Source organism: Eurosta solidaginis, chromosome 3, assembly GCF_040869045.1.
Source record: "Eurosta solidaginis isolate ZX-2024a chromosome 3, ASM4086904v1, whole genome shotgun sequence".
NCBI lineage: Eukaryota > Metazoa > Arthropoda > Insecta > Diptera > Tephritidae > Eurosta > Eurosta solidaginis.
The window spans coordinates 65,271,908-65,293,265 of NC_090321.1; the positions used below are offsets into that span (position 1 = coordinate 65,271,908).

Genomic DNA, 21,358 nt, shown 5'->3' on the forward strand with positions numbered 1-21,358 from the left:
AAGAGTCAATGCATCTCAAGATATACCCAAACGAGTCAAAATATATGTTTGTATGTTTGTAGTCATATATAATTTGTGCACGAATTATCTATGGCTACTCAAGTGGTACTATTAATTATACCTTTCATGAAAATGAAATGGTATATTAATTTCGTCACGAAACCGAAAATTGTAAGTCCTTAAAGGAAAATAGATAGACCCAACATTAAGTATACCGAAATAATCAGGTTGAAGAGCTGAGTTGATTTAGCCATGTCCGTCTGTCCGTCTGTCTGTTTGTATGCAAACTAGTCCCTCACTTTTTGAGATATCTTGATAAAATTTGGTGAGCGGGTGTATTTGGATGTCCGATTAGACATTTGTCGGAACCGACCGGATCGGACCACTATAGCATATATCCTCCATACAACCGATTTTTCAGAAAAAGAGGATTTTTGTAATATCTTACCCAATTTAACAGATTGAAGCTTCAAACTTGACCATATACTTTCGTATATTGCATATATTGTTGCCTGAACAAATTTATGAGATCGGTCGTATATGTAGTATATATCCCCCACAACCGATTCTTCAGATAAGGAACTTTTCGTAATTACTGCCTTATTTTAAGAGCTAGAGGCTTCAAATTTCAACGAATGCTTACGTATATAGCATATATTGTTGTCTGAAAAAATCATAAAGATCGGTGGTATATATAGTATATATATGGTGGTATATATAGTATATATATATAGTATATATATATATATTTTCGCAAATTTTAGCCCCATTTTAACAGCTAGAAGCTTCAAATTTCACCGAATATTTACGTATATAGCATATATTGTTGTCTGAAAAAATCATAGAGATCGGTTGTATATATAGTATATATCTCATACAACCGATTGTTCAGATAAGAAACTTTTCGCAATTTCTACCCCATTTTAACAGCTATAAGCTTCAAATTTCACCGAGTGCTTACGTATAAAGCATATATTGTTTTCTGAAAAAATCATAGAGATCGGTTGTATATATAGTATATATCTCATACAACCGATTGTTCAGATAAGAAACTTTTCCCAATTTCTACCCCATTTTAACAGCTATAAGCTTCAAATTTCACTGATTGCTTACGTATATAGCATATATTGATGTCTGAAAAAATCATTGAGATCGGTGGTATATATATTATATATCCCATATAAACTCTAATTTTTCCCCCTTTTTACGGCTAGAAGCTTCAAAATTCATCAAATTTCATCAAATAGTTACGTTTACGTCATATATTGTTGAAATACGTGATTCGTAGTCATAGTTTTTACATGCAGACCACAAAAAACGTGAAGCTTTGCATCCTCACACAGATTACCTACCTATTTTTTATTTTATATTTATCTTAAAAATCGTTTAGATATGTTCAAATTTCACCAAATACTTACGTGTATAGCATATATTGTTGTCTGAAAAAATCATTGAGATCGGTGGTATATATAGTATATATCTCATACAACCGATTGTTCAGATAAGAAACTTTGCGCAATTTCTGCCCCGTTTTAACAGCTAGAAGCTTCAAATTTCACAAAATGCTTACTTATATAGCATATATTGTTGTCTGAAAAAATCATAGAGATCGGTGGTATATATATTATATACTTCATATAAACTGTCATTTTGACCCCTTTTTTACGGCTAGAAGCTTCAAAATTCATCAAATTTCATCAAATATTTACGTTTACGTCATATATTTTTGAAATACGTGATTCGTAGTCATAGTTTTTACATGCAGACCACAAAAATCGTGAAGCTTTGCATCCTCACACAGATTACCTACCTATTTTTTTTTTTATATTTATCTTAAAAATCGTTTAGATATGTTCAAATTTCACCAAATACTTACGTGTATAGCATATATTGTTGTCTGAGAAAATCATAGATACCGGTGGTATATATAGTATATATCCCATACAACCGATTGTTCAGATAAGAAACTTTGCGCAATTTCTTCCCCATTTTAACAGCTAGAAGCTTCAAATTTCACCAAATGCATACGTGTATAGCATATATTGTTGTCTGAAAAAATCATTGAGATCGGTGGTATATATAGTATATATCTCATACAACCGATTGTTCAGTTAAGAAACTTTGCGCAATTTCTGCCCCTTTTTAACAGCTAGACGCTTCAAATTTCACTATATGCTTACGTATATAGCATATATTGTTGTCTGAAAAAATCATAGAGATCGGTGGTATATATATTATATATCCCATATAAACTCTAATTTTTCCCCCTTTTTACGGCTAGAAGCTTCAAAATTCATCAAATTTCATCAAATAGTTACGTTTACGTCATAAATTGTTGAAATACGTGATTCGTAGTCATAGTTTTTACATGCAGACCACAAAAAACGTGAAGCTTTGCATCCTCACACAGATTACCTACCTATTTTTTATTTTATATTTATCTTAAAAATCGTTTAGATATGTTCAAATTTCACCAGATACTTACGTGTATAGCATATATTGTTGTCTAAAAAAATCATTGAGATGGGTGGTATATATAGTATATATCTCATACAACCGGCTGTTCAGTTAAGAAACTTTGCGCAATTTCTGCTCCTTTTTAACAGCTAGACGCTTCAAATTTCACTATATGCTTACGTATATAGCATATATTGTTGTCTGAAAAAATCATAGAGTTCGGTGGTATATATATTATATATCCCATATAAACTCTAATTTTTGCCCCCTTTTTACGGCTAGAAGATTCAAAATTCATCAAATTTCATCAAATAGTTACGTTTACGTCATATATTGTTGAAATACGTGATTCGTAGTCATAGTTTTTACATGCAGACCACAAAAAACGTGAAGCTTTGCATCCTCACACAGATTACCTACCTATTTTTTATTTTATATTTATCTTAAAAATCGTTTAGATATGTTCAAATTTCACTAGATACTTACGTGTATAGCATATATTGTTGTCTGAGAAAATCATAGATACCGGTGGTATATATAGTTATATCCCATACAACCGATTGTTCAGATAAGAAACTTTGCGCAATTTCTTCCCCATTTCAACAGCTAGAAGCTTCAAATTTCACCAAATGCATACGTGTATAGCATATATTGTTGTCTGAAAAAATCATTGAGATCGGTGGTATATATAGTATATATCTCATACAACCGATTGTTCAGTTAAGAAACTTTGCGCAATTTCTGCCCCTTTTTAACAGCTAGACGCTTCAAATTTCATCAAATTTCATCAAATAGTTACGTTTACGTCATATATTGTTGAAATACGTGATTCGTAGTCATAGTTTTTACACGCAGACCACAAAAAAACTGAAACTTTGCATCCTCACACAAAGTACCTACCTTTTTTTTATTTTATATTTATCTTAAAAATCGTTAAGGTATGTATGTAGATCTGTTCACTATATATTTCTTATGTTATACATCCGATTATTCGGAGATTACGAACGGGATAAGATTATTGTTCAGCCCCATTCATGAAAGGTATGAAGTCTTCGGCACAGCCGAAGACAGTCCCGTTCTTACTTGTTTTTGAATCCGTTTGTGCTTACTTTGTTATTTTGTTTATTTATGACGTAACTTTATCTGTTTACGTACTCTTTATCTTTCTCTTTGATTTGATTACAATTTTTTTCAATTATGTTGTGAGTACTTAATGGAGATTATGAGTAAAGTGGAATGCTTCTATTCACTTAAATATGTGCTATTGTAATTAGTTTTTCTATTTAAATTATTTTATTATTGTAGTTTAAGCCTATTTTTATGAATTATTATATTCTTATTATCTTTTACATTTTCTACATTATAGGGAATTAAAGTGTAATTATTTTTACTATCTATATTTTCTTCTCTATATTTTATTACTGAAATTTTTTTTCCTATCAATATTACGAAACATATTAACTAAAATTATGACCTCTCTAAAAGGCGAGGTTTTCCTAGATAAAAACGGTTAAACAAAGCTTTTATGTGTTTTTTTTTTTTGGTTAGCCTAACTAATATTTATAGACGAATCAAGTCAAACTAATATTTATGCTTATTTCTTTAATGTTATATTTCTAATAAGCAATAAAGATAAATGATTTAGATTTCCTTTCCGTAAGATGATGGTTACAGTCATCTTCGGCTGAAAATTGACATAGTTCTAAAAAGCGAGAGTTCTGAGCGTATTATATACAGTAGATTATGTAGATTCAGTTGCTGCTAGAGCAATAACTAGTTGTATAGTGATAAATAGTTAAACCAATGGGTAGAAGAAGGTACAGTGGATGCAAAAAAAATTTTAATATCTTCTCTTATGCCATTTTTCATATTTTCCAGCAATAGATCTTATGTGTCATGCGATTTCTGCGGCGGCCACCAAGACAGAATCGTGTTGATATTTATGTAGAATTTCTTTTTATTTTGTCGACTTTTGTCACAGGCATAACATCTGGGGTTGTTGCAATTATTAGATCTTTGAGAACTTGGGTACCTATTTTCTTAAATTTTTCTACTGCAGTATTCATTATTATTGACTAATTTGTCTCCTAAGGGACAACTGTCTTTTCCTTTTACAATTCCTAGATTGCCGGCATTTGTACAGCACGTGTACCGCCAGGTTCAGATTTTCCTAAGTCAATCTCTTCCTCAACAATCAGGTTGCTTGTATTTGTTATGCTACAAATTTTCTATCCTCTGGGATGAAAACGAGCGCGACATGTCTAATTACAAATTTATTTAATTTATGGGTTTTCAATAGTAAGGTAATAAGGTTTTTGTTAAAATTATGTTTTAAACACGCTCTTGAATGCTTTTTAGTTTTCTAAATTTAATCTTGATATAATTTTTGAGCATCATAGCTTTTGCAATGAGCAATAGTATGAATGCGAAAAATAAAACGATTAACCAAACATCGGGGATACTTTAAATGTTTTTGGTTTCTTCTTGAACTGGTGGTTCGTATTTAATTATTCGGTTCTCCGATACCTTGTTTTCCGAGTTTCCTGAGTTTTCTTTTCCTATTTCATAACCAGCTATGGCTATCAAATGCCATTTGCTGGCTTTTTCCAACAAGACATAATGAAAAATTAAAAATTTCCTATAATTTTTGATATTTGATGGCCTTGTTTATTTAAAAAATGTAGATCGTCGATCATGCATTTCCATGCAATCTTGGAAATTACTTTAGATTGAAGTCGAAATATCGACCAAATAAATGTATGAATATTAACATAGTGTTTTATTCAAAGTAAGGCCTCGAGCTCACAAAGTCCTACATTTTTTAAAAATTTCCTTTAATAATATTCTTGTTTTGAGAAAGGGACTTATTTAAGCTTTGATAAAATTATTGATTTTATTCTTTTTTCTAAAAATTTTTCTTGTATGTTAATATTTTTAACATTTAGGTATAATTTCTTTTTCTTACTGTATCTTTATAAAATATTGGAAATTAATTTCTATATTTTTTTTTAAGCTATTTTGGGCTTTAAACCCCTTTTTTTGATTTTTATATAATCCGCCTAAGCATTTTAGTTCTTTCCTTGTTTCTGTTCTATTTTTCATCGTAGTTAGTTACAATTAGTTATTTATTTTCATTTTTTTCTTTATTGAAAAAATTTTTTTTCAAAAATTATGTTTTTCCTTCTAACCAAAATGATTTCAAAAAAATTTCCTAAGCAGAAATTATTTTCTTGAAAATAAAAAAACTTTACAGAAATTTAAAAAAATGTTTTCCTAAGCATTACTGCTTGAGCAGCCGTGAGGCTGCCAGAATTGTTCTGGTTTATATTTACTAATTTAATTATACATTAATTGCCAGTCCTGATGTATTCTTGTTGGTAGTCTGCCGGCGGTGGTGTCCAAATTATATTCCACCCTTTTATTTATGCCTTTTGCCACTAGTCGTTAGTCATTTATTACCATGAGGCCCAGTTCCTTGTAATTGCCTTGCGTATCCTCTCTGAAATTGTTGCCGGTTTATATTCCACTTCCTTATGCTCGCCGTTATTCCCCGCAATTGTGATATTTGTTCATTCGAGTACCCGTCAATAACTCCTTCGTTTTGTCCATCACACTTTTTGCCTTTGAAGGTGGTTTTTTTTCAGTAGTATATTTTCCGAATCGGGTTTTACTCCCAAGCACATTTCTTGATATTGTGGAAGTACGTTTAGCAAATATTGCGTAAAATTTCCAATTTGTTGAGATTGCTGCCTTTTCTTAGGTTTGGCTTGCTTGAGGCAGGATCCTTGCGAATAATTAAGACGTTCTGCTAAGGATGTTTAGCAGGTCTGGCAGGATCCTTTCAAGAGTTTAGCAGTTTGCTTCAGAACAGCAGTCTGCTGACAATACTTGAATTGCCAGGATCGCCATGTAAGGCGTATCCTGCTTGGTATAAAATAATGACGGCCAAACTAGTCCTGCTTGCTTACTCCTGGCAGGATCGCCATGTAATGAATAAAATCAGAAGATGAATAAAATTAGAAAAAATACTCTGTTGTGTTTTGGTGTCAAACCAATCATTGTTTTTATTAGCGAAGTTACCTTAGTATTTATACAAAATTATTCTAATTAATTCTTATGGACTACCTACATTACATATTTACATTAATACATACTTACATACTAAGTATACAAAATATGAACTGCGTAGATACATATATTCAGCTCGGTGGGATCACAATCAAACCCATCTTCTCCGCTTCTTTTTCCAGTTTGGAGTAAGCAGAATTTCAGGCCGATTATATCAATGTCATCAGCGTTGGCCAGTAATAGCACGCTTTTATAGCGCTCTGCAGCATCAAATTGAAGAAATCACACGATAGGGGGTCTGAAATCTTGTTTAGTTTTGAGCGGCTCAGCGAGGTATTTCCCAAACCTGAATGAGCTGCTGGTATTGCTCGACGACATTTTACACAACCGCAACAATTTTGCGGGGAAACCGAATGCAGACAAAGCGGTATAAAGGCAGCTCCTTTGTGTAATGTCGAAGGCAGTATTAAAATCGGCGAAAACGGGAAGTATGGCAATTTTTTTCTCTGGTTTCTGGTATGATTTGGCGCATAGTAAAAATTTGGTCGATTATAGCTTTACCAAGTGTGAAGCCGCACTGATAAGGTCCAATTAGCCGATTTAGGGTGGGCTTCAATCTTTGAGACAATACGTTTGACAGCACCTTATATGGAATGGTAAGATTGCTGAACCCTCGATAGTTGGCGCAGTTTGTAGGATCCTGCCTCTTGTGAACTGGGTAAAGAACACTTAGATTCCGGTCGGGCATGCACTCGTCCCTGTTACCAGCCCTTTGCCGCTTTATTTGAATATTTTCGCAGGATGTCTATCAGCGCACGCAGCCTTTTTTCAGCCTGGTTACCGCTATTCTTACTTATTCATAGACGGGTAGGGAACATTTATTCCATCATCAGCGATTCCGGGCTCGGGTGCATAACCTTCTCTGAGGGTCTCCTTCATAATCTAAGCACCCTCTGAACATTGGTTTCCAGGTCGCCGTTTTCGTTTTTACAGGAGTCTGCCCCGGGCTCAACACCTTCTGTCTGTCGTAAACTTTTTATGTAAAACTTGCGGGCGTTATTGCTGGTGGCTAGTAGCTCAAGCTCCTTACACGGATGCCTTTATGCCTCTGATTCGAAAAGGGTACTAAATAAAACTATACCATAATCAGCTAAAAAGTCTCTCTGGCATAAGAAACTTCGGAACTTCCGATTGATTTTGCATGGATATCTACCTGAAATGTAGTGGACAGCTTACCACTGCTATCTTTTTTTTTACCACTGCTATCTATGTCGAGAAGTTCGACCCATAGATATCATCTTCAGTTTTACCGTCATCGGATTTTGAGCCATGTCTGACTCAGGATCGGTATATGTATTCCTGTGGAAATTAAAGGGTTCTCTATTCGGGCGAAGAGTTATCCATGAACCAAATTAATTGCTAGAAAAACGTGAACGGACTTTCTTCTCTACAATAAGGGTCCGTACAGGTGGCATAACTGATTACTTATGCAAGAAATCCAGCTTTTGATTTACTTGAGTAATGCATGGTGCCTGCAAGACAAGTGGCGAGGATTTGTTAAAGCTTCCACATTGCGGGCAATTGTTGGTTCTTTAGAAATGCACGCCGCGGAATCGTGTTATTCCAACGCAGCCCAACGCGGTCTTCCTGTCGCTGGCTGGCTATCACCTACGCCATTTGCCTGTTGTTGCTGTTGTAGCAATAAGGACACTCCGAGAAGGCCTTGGGGAGTATTATCCATGTTAATCGTCCTTTGCCGGAAGCAGTCCGGTACGTTCAGGAACAAGCACCATTAATGTATTAGCCCGATCATCTCGAGAACGATTTGGTATGACCACATGAGGCCTTCCAGGCCATAGCGCCCTCCCACCCCCTAGATCCATGCCTCGGCTGTTAAAGAAACAGGATTCGCCAAGTTATGGCTGACAATTGGTTGGAGAAGCTATATATTGCGTTAGCAACCACTTGAAAGAGTTGCGCTACACAGGATTCGCCAAGTTATGGCTGACAATTGGTTGGAGAAGCTATATATTGCCCTGGCAACCACTTGAAAGAGTTGCGCTACACAGCCCCTTGTAACAATTTTGTATTTTAGTCGCCTCTTACGACAGGCATACCTTCCGCGGGTATATTCTAAGCCTCCTAACTCGCTGGGGGTACGCCATTTGCCTCTAACTGGATTGCAGACTGAAGGCGTGCAAATTCACCTTCATTTCAAAGACTGCTAAGAGCTTCCAATTATGTATCTTGTAAGGTCTTCAGACCAAGCTGTCTCTAGTAATTTCTCATAAAACATTGAGCACATAAAACCAAAATAATAGAAATACTTTACTTGGGGTGCCTTCTTAGGCATCGTAGGGGCTTTTGACAATGTCCCGCTTGGGGTTGGATTACGACTAGGGGGACTCTGGTTGAATTCTTTAACACACCGTTCAGTGGAGCATAATTTTCACATCGGAGTGAAGTATTGAAGAGAGGCAAGCCAGAAGGGGGTATTCTGTCTCCTTTACTTGGGTTTTGAAATTGAAGGAGCTTTTGCTAGACCTCGAAGCCAGTGGCTGCCGAGTGTTTGCTTTGACAGGTGACCCGCAATTTCCGTCATGTCCAGCGAGGGTGAATAGGTGGGCAGAGTAATGTCGTTTGGCCCTCAACTCAATCAAAACGGACAGTGATATAGCAACCCTTTTTTCAGGCCTCCCTCGATTGCGAGAGTATAGCTGGTACTTTCTGCATTAATTATCTAGGAAATACACTGACTAGGACACTGTCTTGGAAGCTCAACATTGTAGTTGGGCTAGAAAAGCTATCGACAAGAGGTGTATACTGGCTGTGAGTCAAGCCACCGCCAACCTTAGCGCTAAATGTGAAGCATAAGTAACCTTTAGGTTTAACCTATTGCAGTGTCCAGATCGAACTTGTAATAGAGCGACGCACGTTGGAAGTCTGCTTTCCTCAACTGCGAGTTTCAGGTATCGGATTCTGAGAACGGGGTTCCCGGCATATTTCGGCATAGGACTTTTGCGAACCGTTGTGGATGAGGCTGGCTGGCGGCTTGTTTATGCTCATCAGGATCAAACGGCTGAGTTTTTGTGCGTAGAATTTTTTCAACGAGCTTGCGGAGATGAATACATAGGCCATTATCGAGCTTAAGTACCGCGGCTACTGGCATCCGGTATTCTTCTTCTCCTTGTAGCGATAAAGAGACTCCTTAAAGGTTTCGGGAAGTTGTACAGATGTTATCGGCTTTTGCTGCATATAGATCGAAAATAGCCCATTTGATATGCCCGTTTGAACATTCTACGTCATCAAACCCTATCCTTCCGCGAGGAACTTGGTGCCACCAGAGCGCTATTCAACCCGTTGAATCCTACAAACACTGTATTGACATCCATCATTGACCCCCAGCGGGTTAGGGGGGTAGAATATACCTCCGGTAGGTATCCCTGTCATAAGAGGCGACTAAAATACAAAATAGATTCAAGGGGTTGTGTAGCGCAACCCTCTCAGGTTGCCAGCGCAATATATAGCTTCCACAAACACAATTGTCAACCTCACCTATTCGTGGCGAATCCTGTTACATTAACAACCGAGGCTCTGGCGATCCCGAACTCCTCATGGATCTAGGGGGTGGGAGGGCGGTATGGCCTAGAAGGTCGCTTGTGGTCATAACAAATCGTTCCCGAGATGGTCGGGCTTGGTACCGGAACGTACGGGATCTGCATCCGGCGAAGGACCATCAACATCGATAACATTCCCCAAGACCCCCGGGGAGTGTCCTTATCACAACAAGAACAACATCCATCATTGCATTAAGTAATGTTAATTTAGTGATCGAGGTTCTGACTGGCCAATGTTGAATGGCCGGTACGTCTCAAACATACTGGCAAGCCATTTCTGTTGCAGGTGCATGGAGATAGGACAGCTGCCGCTCAGCTGATAGTAGACTAAAAGCCAAAAGAAATCCATTTCTTTAATTTTTTAAATACTTCTTTACTCACAATGATTGATTTTTAAATTCTATCAACAATTTATCTAAGCAATATCAACTACAATAGCAAACAGCAAAGTATATTAATACCACAAATGCTATGTAGTATATAATATATACACACAAAGGCCAATTGGTCAGAAAATCCTGTTTCTTCATAATAAGCCATAAACAGTAACCCAACCCCATTCAATAAATAATGTTTCCGCGCCTTAAATTAGCTTGTAAATCAGTAAGTTACATGTATGCCCAATATACATACCTATTTATATACATAATAAATTCTTGTATAATTATATTAATCTTATTATCTAAAAATCTTAATTTTTTGACAATACAACTACAATATCTACTAGCCAATAAAAGGATTGCCTTAAATCGCCTTCACATAAATAAGGTGCTTTAGTCCAAGCTTCAATGCGATAACCCATCGTTTCTAATAATTCGAAAAATTCTATAGCTTCTGCTTCAAAACTCAATTGTTGTGAACGTTGTGGCCACTGCTTTAGCAAAGGGCGCAATGGCATATGTGATGAGTTCATTTCTACATAATGTACATACGGTAGAACTAAAGCCAAAATAACACGTCCATTTGGCGCTAAAGCTTTATAAATCTCTTCTAAAAGATCGATTGGATCAATGCAACGATCTAAAACATTTAAGCAGGATATCAATTGCATATTTTGTACTTCATTTATACGTTCGAGTATATTGAAATTTCTATTTTTTAAACGTTCACGCATTGTCCAACTGGTTTCTGTAGCAAATGTATGAATTTTGCATTTTGGATTTAAATCCTGAATGGATTTTAGTAATCGTGCAGTAATTTCACCATCACCAGCACCAATATCCAAGCAATGAATCTGCAATTTATAATTTTACATAATAACCAGATTTCTAGAAGTATATAGTAAGAACAATAGTATGCTTACAATATCAAATAACTTTACATCAAATCCACCAGTTTTAAGTAATTTACCAAATTGTTGTTCGGATAATATAAACATTGAGCCCCGATTTAAATATCCATTTATATCAGTCTGTGTCATAAAAAATTGTAAAACTATTCGAGCTATAGCATGCCAGATGTGAAGCCAAATTTTTGTCGAAAGTAATTTGGCACGTTCCAGCCAACGCATTGTTGATTCATCTGGTTGAAGTAGAGGTACGAACTTAGTTTGAAATTTTGGAGGTAGTTCATGATTGGTAGTATACCACTGAAACAGGAAAATATGTTTGTAAAAATATGCATGTATGTATTTATATAGGAAAATAAAGAAATAGATAATCAAATTCAAAGAATAACCCGATCCTGCTCAACTGCAAGCCGGGCTTACCGCTAAAATCCGCTGTAGCGCCAACACAGAACAAAAAAAAATGTTTTTCTCATTGTAATCGAATTATATTTAGGAAATGGCAAAGCTGTAGTTTTATTCTATAAATTGTAACATGTTACAGCTTTTTTGCGCAGACCATCAAACGCAAATGAACTATCGCAAACCTCCCGAAGCAGCTTACGTTACTCTGAACTTGAGACTCCTTTTATAAGAGTTCCAAGCAATACTTGTGAAAGTAAGACCCACTGCTCAGAATGGTGGGAAAAAGCTATATGGAATCCCCTGTTAAAGCCAGGAAAGCCAAAGCACTCAGAGAAATCATATCGCCTGACAACTACCGACTACTCGGCATAGAACATCATCTACACAGTGAGGCGAAAATACTCACCGTAAAGGAGAGAAATGAAATGCTGTATAAACTGTTTATGTTCAATACCCCGAAGCCTGCGCATACTAACAGACATTTTGTTGTTGTTGTTGTAGCGATAAGGTTGCTCCCCGAAGGCTTTGGGGAGTGTTATCGATGTGATGGTCCTTTGCCGGATACAGATCCGGTACGCTCCGGCAACAAAGCACCATTAAGGTGCTAGCCCGACCATCTCGGGAACGATTTATGTGGCCACATTAAACCTTCAGGCCATCCCTCCCCACCGGCAAGTTGCATGAGGAGCTTGGGGTCGCCAGCGACTCGCCTGTTAGTGAAACAGGATTGCCCGCGGATAGGTGAGGTTGACAATTGGGTTTGGATAAGCTATATATTGCTCTTGCAACCTGAAGGGTTGCGCTACACAGCCCCTTTAATCTGGTATTTTAGTCGCCTCCTACCATAGGCATACCTACAGCGTGTATATTCTGACCCCCTAACCCGCTGGGGGAGCACTGTGAAGAAATTCGGCATTCAAGACGTCAGCCGTATAAAGAAAAAGACAAAAATACCCTGAGACACATCTACAAAAAAAAAAAAACAACAACTTACTATGTCAACAAGTGCCCGGTGGACCTTGACTCAAAGACAAATACCCAAAGCTTGCAGTTGAGGAAAGCAGCCTCAAGGACAGAACTACTTCGATCTGAGGCTAGATTCAGTAAATGTGAGTTTTACAACGCACATTTTTGCTTGTATGAAAGAAAAGTGTACATTTTAAAACTCACATTAACTGAAAACAGCCCCTGGATACTGTAATAGGTTAAGCTCTCGCTTGGAACGTGTCCCCATATTTTCAATTGCAATGTGGAACCAACGTGTTGAACACACATATTTCTTTGATCACCCTCTATTGAAACAACAAGGTTTATCGGACGCACCTATTTGTTGGGACGAAGGACTGCTACAACAGTCTACGAGGAACCTATTTAAACTTAGTTGTCAGCAGGAGGTTAAGATGAGGTGAAAGATATAAAAGTTCTCCCGATTATATTATATTTAAAGTATATTTGGTTACATTCGGGCAAACACACGCACATATACATACTTACAAGTCTAGTATCAAGTTCTTCCAAAGATCGATCATTGTGATATTTTTGAAAGATAGCACGTGCTAATGTTCCACGTGGCCGATAACAACTCATTGGTGGTTTAAACATAAATAAAAATGTAAATTTAAGTTAAGTTAGAAAGAGGTTTGTTTAAATATTTGATGAACGGATGGCCAGTGATGTTTGCGACTTTCTGCGTTGGTTAGTATTGATTTTTCTTCAGGATCGATTATGTGGCCATTTTTGCTATAATTTTGATTAATTTCTTGCAATATCGTACGGTTCTACTTTAGTGAAGATCATAAAACATTTTGCTTTATTCAAGCTCACCGACCAAATATAATAATAATTTGAGCAAACGATGATAACAACTTTTCTGTTGAATGAATTGAGGGGTGAACACAGCGTGACGTGTAAGAAGGTAAAATTAATAGTTGATGATAAATTTTTGCCCACGTCAATCTAAAAGGTTCATGCACATTATACGAGGCGACATGTAGCGACAAAATATACTTTGCATGTATTCTTATGGAACCATGCACACCTAGCGACAGTCGTACGACACGACAACACCAAGTTGCTAACTAGAATAGGCAAAAATGCCCCGAATATTTTGTCGGAACATGTCGCTACATGTCGCGTCGTATTGGAATGTAAAACCAGAGAACTCTATAACCAAAGAGAATAGATAGAGCTTGAAAAGCAGGTCTAAACAAGGCTGTGTTCAAGACCAAGTTTGTTATTTTTGTAAAATGTATATTTATATATATGTATATATTTATATTTATATATATATATATATATTATATTTTATATTCTATGGCCCGTAATCATAGTCAAGTTAGAATAGAGTTTTATCGATTTAAACATGATTCTAAATTAAACATCGTTTTAAGTCTATCATAGCCAACTTAAGCACTGTTTTATCTCTAAAAAGGAGTTTTAATTTTAAAATGGCACATTTAAGTTGACGTTTTGCGTTGCATACTTGCGAAAATACGAGAAATTAAAATAAAAGTGAAATTATTGAAGTGAAAGTGAAAAAATGGACAGAAATCAACGAATTTTGAGGGATTTTGCGATTGTAGATGATGCAATCCCAAGTAGGAGGGAAAAAGTGTACAAGACGTGGTACGATCCTTTCCAAATGAAGGAAGACGATTTTTATAAACGATATCGATTCGATATGGCTACAGTTCTATATCTCATAGAAATTTTGGATATTGACGAACCTTTGAATAACAGGGGACTTCCAATTTCGGCCAGCCTGCAGGTTCTCACGGCGTTGCGATTTTTAGGAAGAAATGTTCACCAAAGTGACATTGGTGGATGCTATAATTTGTGCTCTGCAGAATTTTACTTGAACTTACCAATTTTGGTCATTTAAGGTGATCTTCATGGAATGTCACAGGCTACAGTTGGAAGGGTTAAAAAAAAGATGTGCAAAAAGATTGCCCTTTTGTTGCCACACTTCATTGCATATCCATCCAATCAGGAGTTGGCTGACGTAAAATCCAAGTTTTACAACGTGTGCAGATTTCCTGCAGTTATTGGAGCAATTCATTTCACACACGTTAGGATAAAATGCCCTGCGAAGGATGTTGGAGTGATGATGGCAGGACATTACCTTAATAGAAAGGGGTATTATTCCTTAAACGTTCAGGTTAAACTTTTTTTGCTCACTTTGTTGTGTTTTTAATCATATAATATAAAATACATCCATAGATCGTATGTGATGCAGACTGCAAAATTTTGGATATTGTCGCAAGATCTCGTGGCTCAAAGCATGACGCTCGGATTTGGAACGAGTGCCAATTAAAAAATAAATTAAGGAGAATGAGAAGTTCCCATAATGGTGTACTACTCGGAGATGGAGGATAGCCTTTGTCACTTATTTTGTTAACCCCTGTTAGAATCCTTCAACACCAAAGGAAGAGAGGTACACACATCACGACATGTTTGGCAATGTGCATATTTATTCATGTTTAATTTTGTTCTGATGAAAAGTACAATAGGTCCCACATTGCCACTCGAAGCAAAATAGAATGCCTAAACGGACAGATTAAATCGAGATTCCGTACTATTTCGAACGTCTTCGTGTAGATTTGGATACAGCGAAAAATATTATTATTGCTGTTGCTGTACTTCACAACATCGCTAAGGAACGGAATTTGACATGTAAGTTAAAGAAAAATCAATTTTTAAACGATGTACTATCGTATTTTTTCTTTACAGTTTTAGATGCTGAATCTGCCATAGAGCATGTAGCAGCAACAAATGCCAATGCGCCACCAAATGTACCAAGTACCACCACAGGAAGGGCATTTCGTTCTGCATTTATTAATGCTCATTTTTAGTAATCTTTAATAATTGATACACCTTGGCATATCGCATGTACCTTATTGTTGTGTGAACGCCCTAAGATTTTCAATCATGCGATTTAATTCGAACGCATTTAAAAAAAGAATAAATAAATGTAAGGCGCGATAACCTCCGAAGAGATCTAAGGCCGAGCTTCTCTTCCAATTTGCGTCGTGCTCCTCTTGATTTTCCCTACAAATTGGCCGGACGGGACCTACATGCTTTATGCCGACTCCGAACGGCATCTGCAAGGCAGATGAGTTTTCACTGAGAGCTTTTCATGGCAGAAATACACCCGGAGCGCTTGCCAAACACTGCCGAGGGGCGACCCCGCTTAGAAAAATTGTCTTCTAATTGAAAAACCTTATTTCTAAAATTTTGATGTTGCTTTGCCCGGGAGTTGAAACCAGGGCATACGGTGTGATAGGCGGAGCACGCTACCATCACACCACGGTGGCCGCATCGAACGCATTTAGCTTGTCAAAAATGACTTTTGAATGAAAACAAATCACCCATGTAAATAAATAAAGAAAAGTCAACAAGCAACCAATTTAATCAATTTTTGATAAAAACTATAACTAATAATTTACCGGGAGTTAGTTTTCATAAACGAATCGCACACAAATTTTCTCACCAAATTTCATCTAAAAGTTTTATATTTTTCCCGGAATCGGTAATAGTGCACTGATTAAATATACAACCTCGACTACTAGCACGCGTCTAAAAATGCCGGGATAGGCGTCAAACTACGCGTCTTTTAACTCTGTGAGGAGATATTTTCACCTAATTTTTATCAAAAATTATGAAAGGTTTCTGTTGTATTTTGCCAGACTTTTTTAAGTGCGCCAAAGGCTACAAATACAGAAAGTGCTCTGCGCAATATTACTATGGATCCCACCCCCTCCTTCGCATAATTAATACCGGGGTCAAAGCCAGGATAATTGTTTACTTTAGCTCGCAACTGCTAAAACTCGTCCAAAAATGTCAGGAGGTGTCAAAAGACGTGCTTTGCACCCAGGATCACGAATCCGAAGGTGGAAATTCAAAATTGCGCGGATATAGTTTTGGTCTCCAAACCTGTGTAGGACCCACCCAGGGTAATTTTTTATAAGCGCGGCCGAAGACCGCCAATGCAGAAAGGTGTTCTGCGCAAAAATACTATGGATCCCACCCCCGGTTTCGGAGCGCCCCGGGGCTATTTTTAGGTTTTTTGGAAATAACTTTTGACAGAAATAATATATTTTGAATCTCCGCTCTCGAATTCGTAGTCCTGGGATCAAAACGCGTCTTTTGACACTTATCCCGATATTTTTGGTCGGGTTTTAGCAGTTGTGAGCTAAAGTAAACAACCGAAAATGACCAGTGGCGAATACACACTAAGTTAGGGTAATTCTATACGACAGCATAACACTGTTAATATGCGTCCAAAAATATGGAGAGAGGTGTCAAACGACGCGTCTTGACATCAGTATTAATATTCCGCAAGAATTCAGAAGAAAAATTTTTAGTTCAAAAGATATTACCGAAAAACCGAAAAATTACCCACGGGTCCCTCCGATACCGGGGGTTGGATCCACATTATTTCTGCTCAGAACACCTTTTTGCATTGAAGGCCATCGGCCGCGCTTATAAAAAATTACTCTGGGTGGGTCCAACACCGGGTTGGAGACCAAAACTATATACGCGCAAAACACTTATGTTCACAATTTTTGTGTGGGTACCCCAACATTACACAACCACATGAAAATCGCCAACTACAACTGCAAATATCTGCGCATAGAGACAAAATTTTTGTTTTCCGGTTTCGGATTATTAATACTGATGTAAATACGCATCTTTTGACACCTCATCGATATTTTTGGACGCGTATTAGCAGTGTCATGCTGTCGTATAGAATTACCTTATAATTAGTAATGCTCTTTAATGTTAAGCTCGTTGCCTCAATATGTAGGCGATATTCAGGGTGTCATAACAAGCCATCTCGTGGCAGAGTTTTTAAGACTAGGGGACCAGACTGGTGTCGCGTACCGCATTAGCGGCCGGCCAATGGCTTCGTAAGTGGTTAGCAAGGTTTCTTTATCCTTGCCCTAAGTGCTGCCGGCTAGCGACTTACGGATTTTGTTCCAGCTTTGTACTTTGTAAACAATTTCGGTGGCCTGCGTCTTAAAGGTCAGAGTGTTATCGAACGTTGTCCCTAAGATCTTTGGGGGACTGACAGTCGGTGGCGTAACACAATCAACGTTAACATCCAATATTTGCGCTTTCAACGTCGTTAACAGAGAGACCGTGGATTTGTTCGGCGATAGTACCTGTCGCACGAGGTGATTCCTCAGGGTAAAAGTCTGTAACAGGGGTCGACTGCTAACACGCGTCCAACTTATCGGGAGAGGTGTCAAACGACGCGTATTGACCTCGACAACAGTATTTTGAAGTCGGAAAAGAAAAATCTAATCTATGTCTGGAGATATTTGCAGTTAAAATTTGCAATTTTCGTGTGGTTGTTGTACACAGGAAAAAATTGTGTGGACAAAGGGATTTTGCACAGATTTAATGTTCATCCTACCCCATTGGTGGATCGTCCAGAGTATTTTTTTATAAGCGTGGCCAAAGGTCGCCAACGCAGAAACGTGTTCTGCGCAAAAAACAGTATGGATTCCAACCCCGGTTTCGGAGTCTCGCGATTTTTCGTTAATATCTTTTGAACGAGTTAAAATTTGTATTTTTCTCTTTCGTATTATTAATAATATTCGGATATATATTGTGTCAAACGCCTCTCCCGATATTTTTGGATGCGTATTAGCAGTCGACCCCTGTTATAGAGTTTCACCGACATTGGAAAGACTGAGGAGATAGCTGTTTATTCCAAAAGCAAACTCGTCTATGAGAAAATGAAAATAACTTCTTCTGGTGGGGAAGGCAGCCTTGATATGTAGAAATTAAACAGAAGCGGGGATAGGACACCACCCCGTGGAACCTCCTGTTTAATTATTCTAGGTTTTTATGTTAAGTTCCTGAGGAAACAGGACGGCTTCAAGTATCTTGGGTACTGGCGATAGGAAAGATATTGGACGATATGAATATCCAAGCTAGCTGGTTTCCCAAGGTTTAGTATTTGATTTATCTAGCCTTTTCAACTGAAGAATGGATCCCATCCAATTTGGGAGGGCCCAATGTACTTCAATCACGTTGAGACTGTCTATGATACTCGTTTCGGGACATGTATGGACAAACAAGGGTATGTACATATTTATGAGGCTTATGGACTCCGAAACTACTCCGCAATTGTGATCAGATTTTTGGGATAACTTCATAGCAATCCTGAGTGTATCCGTAGTTTTAATCGAAACAATTAATTTTTATGCGAAATTCGTGAAATTTTTAACACATGTAGCTCTTCTTGACAATGTTAGTATTTGTTGAACTTTTCTTCACCGAAAGTCGATCAGGGCCTGTAATATTCTTAAGAATCTTATTTATGGTTCGATATTTTTCAAAATTGCTACCTACCTAGGTAGTCTTTCTGATAGGTAAATATTTAGAATATTTTTCCTTCGACGACAGTGGACGAAGTCCGACCGGTTTTCGAAATATTACTTACTTACTTACTTAATTGGCGCTTAACCGTCTAAACGGTTATGGCCGGCCAACAAGGCGCGCCAGTCGCTCCTTCGCTCCGCCAACCGGCGCCAATTGGTCACACCAAGGGAGTTTAAATCGTTTTCCAGCTGGTCCTTCCAACGGAGTGGGGGCCGCCCTCTACCTCTGCTTCCATAGGCGGGTTCCGATAGGAACACTTTCTTGGCCGGAGCATCATCTTTCATTCGCATAACATGGCCTAGCCAGCGCAGCCGCTGCGTTTTAATTCGCTGGACTATGTTGATGTCTGCGTATAGCTCGTACAGCTCATCATTAAATCTTCTTCGGTACTCGCCATCGCCAACGCGTAGAGGTCCATAAATCTTTCGAAGAACTTTCTCTCGAACACTCCCAAAGCCGCTTCATCTGCTGTTGTCATGGTCCATGCTTCTGCCCCATATAGCAGGACGGGTACGATAAGTGACTTGTAGAGTATGATTTTCGTTCGCCGAGAGAGGACTTTACTTTTCAATTGCCTACCTAGTCCAAAGTAGCATTTATTGCCAAGATTGATTCTTCTCTGGATTTCAGTGCTGATGTTGTTGCTAGTGTTGATGCTGGTTCCCAAATAAACGAAGTCTTTTACTATTTCCAAATTATGGCTACCAACAGTAGCGTGGTTGCCAAGGCGCGTATGCGCTGACTCTTTGCTCGATGACAGCAGGTACTTCGTTTTGCCCTCATTCACCATCAAACCCATCTTTACCGCTTCTTTTTCTTTTTTCGAAATATTATGCAAGTAAATTCCATTTCATTTATGAAAATATTTTTAGAAAAAAGTGGAGCGGTTTCGGTATGTAATTTTAGCAGTCGACAAGACTTTACATTACCTTTAATCCATTTTTCTTTTTACAAATACAATAAGTATTGAATTAAAAATAAATATATTTTTAAAATAAATATTTGTATATTTCATTATTCAGTCTTTTTTTTAGTTTGCAGATTGTGTAAATAAGGCAGGTCATATATCTTAAAACTACAATATAAAATAACAACTCCAATGCAAAATAATAAAAACGGAATAAAATCAATTCGCAAAAAGAAACTAAAAATTAACTCTAAAAATAAATGCATATAATATTTCAAAAAATGTTTTGCATACGCGTTCCCACACCCTCATCATTGAAAGTTAAACCTTGATGATGATGCGATTAGTAGAACAAAATTCGAAGCATGCAGGCAAGCAGGTACAAATGGAAATGTTAGTTGCAGGTAATAGAAGGAAAATCATGGAATCGCAAGCAATTGCCAAGATTGAAATTGGCAGCTCAAAACATTTTCAGCGCAGAACGAAAGACAGCCATTGCTACTGGAAATATTATTAAAGAGGCAGTTGCTGACAGTGTGGATATATCTACCATTCAGATCATACACAAAGCACCTGAGTTGAAGGAAGATACTATACTGCCAAGCAGCTGCACCTATTCCACTGTTTACGCAATTTTATGACCTCCCTTTCATATCCAGCAGCCAGCTTTGTCATTTTAACCTGGTTCCATGCATCTCTCTTCTTTGCTATCATCGCACCATCATTTGATTTATCCTCTATGATGTGGATGTGGGACGCAATGCATTCACGCAAGCAGGCCTTTTCCCCTATGGTCCAATTTCCCTCACGGACTCTTTGTTTCGTTTCCTAGAACAACAATGAAGTTATTTATTTAAAATACTTACAATTTCGGTTTCTACTTACATTTATCTGCTGCATTTTAAAATATTTGTGTAAAAATAAATAAATGGAAAAATGGCGAAATAAATGTTGTCGCTTTGCCGGTATGTATCCTTTTTGTAAATATCAGCAGGTAAAGGGTGATATTTTAAAATAGCTGAAATTCCTTCGTTACGCCTATCGAAACTTTTTTTTCATGTGGTTACCCTGTACATGCTAATTTTAGCTGATATCTGTGTTTAATATGACTATGACAGACAAACATTTTAAATGGTATTCTAAATTTAGGCAAGATTTTAACTAAAGAGTATTTTAGTCAGCGACTATGACTACGGGCCATTATATTAAATTATTATACATAGAATA

At 37.3% G+C, this 21,358-nt stretch overlaps 2 protein-coding genes across 4 annotated transcripts in view; one reads left to right on the plus strand and one right to left on the minus strand.

Annotated features, from left to right (window-relative positions):
• Positions 1-10,490: 10,490 nt before the first annotated feature.
• On the minus strand, positions 10,491-13,718 carry LOC137246414 (protein-L-histidine N-pros-methyltransferase). Its single transcript, XM_067777510.1, has 3 exons — positions 13,327-13,718; positions 11,446-11,730; positions 10,491-11,376 (listed from the first exon to the last, which is right to left on the minus strand). The coding sequence occupies exons 1-3, from the start codon at positions 13,432-13,434 to the stop codon at positions 10,834-10,836; spliced, it is 936 nt and encodes a 311-aa protein (XP_067633611.1). The 5' UTR covers positions 13,435-13,718; the 3' UTR covers positions 10,491-10,833.
• A 2,504-nt stretch (positions 13,719-16,222) lies between these two features.
• LOC137243858 (uncharacterized) overlaps positions 16,223-21,358 on the plus strand; it is a 38,618-nt gene continuing 33,482 nt past the window's right edge. For 2 of the 3 annotated variants that reach the window (XR_010950654.1, XM_067772073.1), the window contains exon 1: positions 16,224-16,360. The gene's annotated coding sequence lies outside the window, so the exon portion shown is untranslated. Of the gene's footprint in view, positions 16,453-21,358 lie in introns of all 3 variants that reach the window. The other variant, XR_010950653.1, reaches the window with a different exon arrangement.